General features: G+C 59.4%; 1 protein-coding gene across 1 annotated transcript; it reads left to right on the forward strand.

Annotated features, from left to right (window-relative positions):
* The first annotated feature begins 2208 nt into the window (after positions 1-2208).
* Positions 2209-6497, forward strand: LOC108294797 (uncharacterized protein CXorf49-like). The gene is made up of 6 exons (XM_037734306.1): positions 2209-3318; positions 3850-4018; positions 4534-4610; positions 4906-5154; positions 5655-5891; positions 6300-6497. The coding sequence occupies exons 1-6, from the start codon at positions 2209-2211 to the stop codon at positions 6495-6497; spliced, it is 2040 nt and encodes a 679-aa protein (XP_037590234.1).
* The last annotated feature ends 1301 nt before the right edge of the window (positions 6498-7798 follow it).

Raw genomic sequence — 7798 nt, forward strand, 5'->3', positions numbered from 1 at the left:
GTCGATCAGTGGAGCTTTACTTCGTCCTATGGTAGCGTCATGATTCCCTGATTGAGTGTGAGCTTTGTGGGTGCGCATTGGTGTCTGTGCATTTACGGAAGTAGGGACCTATTCCGGTGTTTGATGAGTGGCTCTGGCTGGGAAAGCCCTTCACCGGTCAGTCCATCCAGAGATTCTGGGAAGACCATCTGGCGTGGTCCATGGATGGGTTGCTGCTGGAATTCTCAGGAAAGCTGGCTTGGTGAGCAGGTAGGGTGAACCTGGCACCTGGGTTCATGGATTTGGGCCTGAGTCCTGATTTGGGGCCAGGCAGACCAACCTGAAACCTGGGTGCACAGACCAGAAACCGAGGTCTCTAGGCCAGGCCACAGCTGAGGTCTGCTGGGATAGGCCTAGACCCTGGGTCTACTCTGGCAGGCTTGGACCCTGGGTCTGCAGTGCATGGGGACACAGGGGTCAGCCGGGAGTCTGGGGCCACAAGGGCTGGCGTAGCCCTGGGTAGTCCTGGAGCATGCATCTGCGGGGCCAGCCTGGAGGCTGGGCCTGCCGGTGCCAGCTAGGGGTCTGAGGCCATGTGTACCAACCTCACATTGAGGTAGATGTGGAGGTTGTTTCCATGGGTGTCGGCCTGCAGCCTAGGGCTATATGGGGCCAGTTTTGCACCAGGGAGAACTTGAAGCCTGAGGCCGTATGGCTCAGATGTGCCCTCTGCCTGTCTGGAGGCTGGGGTGGGCCTGGGAGCCTGAGTCTGAGAGAGTCAGCCAGGAGACTGAGGCCAAGGGCACTAGGCTGGCACTGGGCAAACCTGGGGCCTTTAATCCTTGGGGGCTGGCCCGGAAGCTGGCTTTGCTGGTGCTGGCCTGGTACTTGAGGTCACAGAGGTCAGCCTCGAGCTGGAGTGGGTACAGAGGCTAGGTCTATGGGTGCCAGCCTGAAGTCTGATTCTACAGAAGCCAGCCTATCATTGAAGCAGACGAGGTCCAGGGTCAGTAGGGGTTGTCCGGACACTGAGGAGGGTCTGGAAGCCCGATCCACGAGTCCAAGCCTGAAGTCTCGGACTGTGGGGACTGGTCTGCAGTTGATGTCTGCATGTGCCACCCTGGGGTCTGGAGCTCTGGAGGCTTTCCTGGAGTCTGAGGCTGCAGGGCCACCCTGGGTTCGTGGCAGGCCTGGCGGGTCAGTCCATGGGTGCCAGCCCAGGGCCTGGGGCTGTGAAGCTAGCCTTGCCCCCACGCAGGCCTGGAGGCTTGGTTCATGGGTGCACCCAGAGTCTAGGGCTGAGGGAGCAGCCTGGCCATGGGGCCTCTTTGGAGCCTGGGACAACCAGAGCCTGCCTGGTGATGAGGTGGGCCTGGAGCCTGAGTCTCTGTGGGCCGGACCGGCACTGGGGTGGAACTGAAGACAATGTACAGGGGTGATCTGGAGCCTGGGACTGCAAGGGCCAGCCTGGCGCCTGAATCTGTGGGAGTCAGCCTATGCCAAATTGATTTTCAAGAGCGTGCCAAGGCCATTCACGGGGGAAATAATCTTTTCTGAAAGAAATTATGCTAGGCTAAGTGGTTATCCACATGCCAAAGAATGAAGTTGGACCCGTACCTCATACCTTCTACAAAAATTAACTCAAAATGAATTCAAAACATAAATGTAAGAGTTAAAATTACAAAACTTGCAGAACAAAACATAGGAGTAAATCATGACTTTGTATTTGGCATTGGATTCTTAGAATATGACACCAAACGGAACTTCATTGCTCAGAGGTATGGCTCTCGTTGGAAACTAGGTGCCTGGTCAGAGGCGGCAGGACAGGAAGAGAGATGTGGGTGGAGAGCCCCAGCGTGTCCTGGTCCCAAGACAGGAACCGAGAACAACCACCCAGTCAAACCACGGGCATCGGGGCAATCCAAGAGCCTGCCTCCCGATTGGGTAAAGCCCAGAGGCCTCGCCCAACAAGGGGCGCGCTGGTTGGCGGTGGACGGACCAATGAAAAGGCGAGGAACAATGACGGGCCCGGGAATGGAGGGCGCCTGGAAGCCACGCGATGTCAGGGACATCTCTTGAGCAGCCTGTGGTGAGGGCGGCACTGTCGCGAAGGCCTCGCCGTTCCCGTGGCCTGGCCCGCTCAGCTGGGCTTGGCTGGGGTCAGCTCTCCCCTCCCACCATTACCAGGACGACCATCTCCCCACAGCCCAGGCTGACCGGATTGGTGCCATGAGCTCCCCCGATGAGGTGTCCGTTTTGGGGGCCGATCTGGGCCCAGAGGGTGGCGACCAGGCCGGCGCCCACACCGCAAGCCCCGGAGCCCCATGGGGCCGGGGCCATGGCCACGGCCGTGGCCTTGATTTGGGGGCACAGCGCAGTGGTGAGGGGCAGGGCGAGAGCCGGTTCGCAGATCCCGAGGGCTTCAGCTTCGAGTCTGAGAGTGAAATGATAAAGCAGCAAAGGGTGGTGCTCTGGCGACAGGAAGGCCGGCCTGGCACCCCGGTTGACGCCCGGGGGGTCGGTCCCAGTGGGAGAGGCGCTCCGGGCGCCAGCCCAGGAGAATGGCAGCAGGCCTCCGCCGGCCCTCTCCGCCTCGGTGGTCCTGGGACAGGCGCGGCCTGGGAGAACCCGGAAAGGGGCTCGAAGAGCACCAGTGTGAGCGTCCCAGTGGATCCCCAGCAACCCTCCGCGGAAGGCCCCGCTGTGCTGTCTGAGGACGCGGACTCTGATGCCACAGATGAGAGCAGCCACTTACCGGTGATTAGGGTAATCATTCGCACCAAAGAAGGAAGCCAGGTCAAGCCCGGAAGCCCCAAGAAGCCAGCAGACACTTGCAGACTCCCGAGTTTCCACCGCAGGGAGAGCAACCGTCAAGTTCAGGACCCTCTCCTGATCTCTGCTCCCCACAGACTCACTCCAGCCGTGGAGGGGCCCGCCGTGGGAAAGCTGGACGCGTCTTCCTCGAAGAAAATGCGGAGCACGGCCTGGGGAAAGGTGGGGGTCAGGCCCAGCTGCTCAGGAGCTGCTGTTACAGGGCCAGTACCCCGGGGCTCTCCAGGAAGGAAGGTGGCCCAGGACAAGAAATCCCTAGGGGGTGAGCCAAAACGGGCCCCGGAGGGAGCCTTTCCTGCCTGGGGGCAGAGACGTTCAACAATTCCGCAGGATCCGGCCAGCTTTCCGCCAGTCTCTGGTGTGGGTCTCCTGGGGAAGTCCGGGAGACCCAAGGAGCTCAAGCACTGCAGCCCTGGGAAGAAATCTGCGGGAAGAAAAACCAGAGAGTCCCAGGCTGCGGCCGGAGAAGATAATGACACGAATAGAGATGAGGTCCCAAGGGCCCAAGTGAGTAGGTCCTCTTTGCCGCACTCCTCCTTCTCCTCCTTGTTCTCCTCCTCCTCTTCCTCCTCTGTCTCCCCATGGCCCACCTCTCTTCCAGCACACACCTCTTTACCCATGCCTCCCCTATCCCTTGCTCGAGGGTTGTCATCGGGAGCCCAGGGACACTAGGAGGCCCGATTGGGGTCCTCCTCGTAGGGGCACACATTAAAGGCGGCACTCGGTGTGTGCCAGGCCCGGCTCTGGACACTGCAGTTGTCCTGCCTCCTCCCCCAGGAGGAGCTGGGATGGAAGGCTCCTACCCCAGAGAGAAGCTGGTTTGGATCGGGGGACCCCTGAAAGTGTGGGCCGCAAAGCTTGGGCCTCTAGACTCATCCTCTTCCCAATTCCTCCTTCCCTAGCTGTTACGCAAGCCCTCCTGTCGTGGGGCTGACTGAGGGAGAAAGTGCTAATGAGATTAGTCTGGAGTCCCCACCTTAACACAACCCCTCCTCACGTGTACTTACCGCCAGCCCCTCTCAGAAATTGTTGTTTCAGCTTCCCACACACAAGCCAGAGGTGATTTCCCTGTCCATGCCTCGTGGAGAATGCAGCAGTGGGGACCCCGCCATCAGAGCTCCCCAAGTTCCAGGAACCTCACAGCCCTCGGCCTTGAGCGTGAGACGTCTCGTACCCAGACCCCGTGAGTCTTGTGGGTTTGACAGGGGTGGAGGGGAGAGGGGTTAGGGAGGGAAGCCTCTAGCTCTGTCTCTTCTGGAAGCTCAGCCTTGCTCCCAGGCGTCCCTGCCCAGCCAGGCAGCTGTCCCAGGGGAAATGGGGTGTCTACTGGGCTGGCCTGAAGCCACATGGTCCTCTCTGAGTGGGATTTGTGCGGTGGGGGGCGATTTGGAGCAGCACCCCAGACTCCAACTCTGGAAGGAGACTTTCAGCGGCACTGAGCCCTTTTCTGTTAAGTCCTGCTCGGCCACACTGCCCCTCCCAGGGCCTGGCTGTGGCGGCCCCGCTGCTGGCATCCTACCAGGAGCCACAATGCTAGGGGGCCACAGGTGCACATGGGCTCACACTGGGGAACAGGGAAGGCAGTCCCACCGGGAGGGCGAGGGTTGGAGCTGCTGGGCAACGTGTTGCCAACACAAGGTGATGCTGCCTCACCTTAGACCCTTCTAGGCCCTTTCCACCTCACTGGGAGGTTTGGAAGCTGGATTTTGTGTTCTCTTTCAGGTGACCATCGGCGGCCTGTCCGACCCCCAAGACCGGAAAGGGAGCAGCCGCCCCCGGGAGTCCCAGGCTGTCCTCGGGTAATGCTTTGTGTGGATCCTAGAAATAGAGGTCCACACTAGATGGTCGGATCCGTGTCCAGGTTAAACCGGTTCCTGGGTCCCCCAGGCCTCTGTCTTCCACACCCCACAGAGAGAGGGTGCCGCCTTTTTATTGAGGGTTGTGTGCCAATCTACCTCACCACCGGGCTGCAGGCTATGGGTGCTATCACGGCTGGGGGAGAGAGGGAGGACAGGGAGAGAGGGGACCAGAGCTGACCAACCATTTCTCTTCCTCCCGTGACCATTTCTCTTCCTCCCGTGTCTGGCGGTCTAGTGTGTCTGGCTGCAGAGGGAAGTTGAGGACCTTAGGGAGCAACTAGGTATGACGGAGCCCTGGCTGGGGCAGGGATGGGCAGCGCTGTCTTTCTGCAGGTGCCGAGGGTGGGGCTGGGGTGCAGGTGCAGGCCGCATCACAGGAACTGACTTTCCCCTGGAGAAGAGAACCAAGCAGGCCTGGCCCTGGAGCCTTCCGTGCCTTTCCAGCTGGGGTGTGCACAGACAGCAAGGGTCGTCTGAACTCCATGTACACTTTGTCCACGAGTCCCAGAGATCTCCTTCTCTTAGGGCCATTAGAGATACCGCATGTGTTCTCCCTTTAACTGCTGCCTGGTAGGGCTTGTGCGGTTTTTGCTTGGTGGCTGGCGTATCTGTCTTGGAAACACGTTCTGAACGGTTCTGGGATGCCCCAACACCTGAGAACCACTTTCCCGCTTAGAAGGCATTTCCACCTTAGCTTCAGGTGACCGGTGGGCTAGTCAGTCCCAGGGCCGCCGCTGGGGTTTCAGGTTGCAGGGTTAGGCGGTTCCCCAAGTGGGCAGGGGGTGGGTTTCTCTTTCCCTGGGCCTGGAGAGCCCAGTTCTGCCTCTCTGTTTCAGTGGCCATGCAGTGCCTCGTTGACAAGTCCCAGGACTTTTGAAGTGAGTGTTGGACACGCCATTCCCCTTCCCACAATCCCGGTAGCTTAGGAGGGCTGTGTGCTGGCCCTGGCTGGGGGCCTGTCCCTGAACCTGCTCTGTTTCACAGGATGGAGCCAGCGTCTTCCTACAAGATGTGCAGCTGCTACCTCTGGAGCCCCTGAGCTGCAGCCAAGCTGGTTCCCTCCGAATCCTCTTCAGCCAAGGCTTCCTCTCTTCCTCTGCGCTTGCCCTCTTCCCGCCGCAGTTCACAGCAGTTTCAAATAAAGTCATTCTCATATTCTGTGGTCCGTGGTCTGCCCTCTCTGCAACTGTTGGAGGGCTGGGCGCGGGGGGCGGGGGAGGGGTGGGGGCGGCGGCGGGGAGTGTTGCTCTGTTCCCTGGCGCTGGAAGAACAGTGTCCCTGGAGCTCTGCGGTGGGCCCTCTCCCTGCGACGTGCCTGGACCGGCCTCTGCGCAGCAGCCCTCCAGTCACCATAGTGCTCTGGGTCCAGGTGCTTTGGGAGCCCTGCCCGGCCACAGCAACATTTCCTGCCTTTCCCCTACACGCCTTGCTCATGGTCCCTCCTCTTCTCCTCCTGCTTTGGGGTCTCACAAGTCCCCTTCTTCAGCACTGTTCTCCCTCGCCTTCAGCAGGCACTGAAGGCCTCCTTCCAGAACCCCGGTGTCTCCTGTCTTTCCTCCTGTGGTTCGCTCTGTCCCGGTTCTGCCCTGTCACTGTCCTTTCCGTCATGAGCATCCTTGCTCTCCCCAGTGGGTTGACGCCGGTGGCCTTTCCTGCAGAGTTATTTCCGCGCTGTCGAGGAACACAGCAGAGCCCATCCTCCCCTTCAGGGGCGCAGTCCTCCTTCTGGAGCCATTCTGTCCCTCCGGTTCCACCGCGCGCACACAGGTCATCTGGGCCAGGAACCCGCGCGGCATCCTCAGTTCCTCTCTCGGCCGTCACCTTTGAACCTCAGTTACCAAATCCCGTCAGGTCTCTTCCTCAGCTTCAGTAGCCAGGTGGAGGCAGAAGCCACATCCCGGTGGGTGGCCAAGCAAAAGGGAAGGCACAGGGAGCTCGGAAGAAAAGGGCGGGGTAGTCTCTTGGTTGGAGGTGGGGGCAATGGTCTGTTCTGGAGCCTGCGGGCCAACCTGGTGGAAACTGCCTGCCAGCAGCTACACGAAAGGCGGCTTCCACATCCTTGGTGTCCTATAGGCGGCCAACAGCCCCTTCTGCAGACGGTCGACTCCATACCCTTGATTTGAAAATGGCCACCTGCTTTCCAGGGCAGGTGTGGATACTAGGCATGACTGTTCTTCCATAGTCACCATCAAATACCGTTCCACCACCCCCAAGGCCCCAGGTTTTTGTGGACATGGTATTTCCGTGTCCCTGCTCAGTCTTCCAGGCTGCCTCTAGAGGTCACCCGAGATTTCCTTGAGCTCCCTATTCTGCCTTCAGCCACCCTGACAGTTGGGATGGCCTCCTTCCTTCAGCCGGAATTCCGGGCTGGGTGGGCGTGAGACATGGACACAGATTCCGGTCCCAGTGAGGAGGTGTGTGTAGATTCTGCCAGCTCCCAAAACCAAGAGACCGGATATTGAACAAAGACAGGAGCAATGCAGACACCATTCAAGGTTATTGTGTGTGGGGAGAGAGGTCTGTGGTGTTTTATTTCGTTTTGTTTTGTTTTGTTTTATTGAGACGGAGTCTCACTCTGTTGCCGAGGCTGGAGCGCAATGCCGTGATTTCAGCTCACTGCAACCTCCGCCTCCCGGGTTCAAGCGGTTCTCTTGTCTCAGCCTCCCGAGTAGCTGGAATTACAGGCGTGCACCACCACTCCCGGCTAATTTTTGTGTTTTTAGTAAAGATGGTGTTTCACCATGTTGACCAGGTCTCAAACCCTGACCTCAGGACATCCCCTGGCCTCGACCTCCCAAAGTGCTAGGATGACAGGCATGAGCTACCGCACCCAACCAACTCATGGTTTCTACATGGAAGAAGTGATACTGAGGTGAAAGGTCAGCTTCCCCACCATCTCGGGGTCCCTGGCAGGACACCTGTTCCTGACTCAACCCACAGGAAGCATCGTGAGTGCCTGAGGGGAGAAACATCCCTGAGGACAGCCAGACACAAAACGGGGAGGCAGAAGTATCGTCCTCAGCCCTGGAGCCTCTGCTCTGTAACTCAGCCAAAGGAGATGCCAAATGAGAACGGCTGTTCAGTAGCACCACACTGTAGGTGGTATGTTCCACGGGGCCCCCTGGGCA

The sequence above is a fragment of the Cebus imitator genome, unplaced genomic scaffold (assembly GCF_001604975.1).
Source record: "Cebus imitator isolate Cc_AM_T3 unplaced genomic scaffold, Cebus_imitator-1.0 Scaffold602, whole genome shotgun sequence".
In the NCBI taxonomy this organism is placed as follows: Eukaryota; Metazoa; Chordata; class Mammalia; order Primates; family Cebidae; genus Cebus; species Cebus imitator.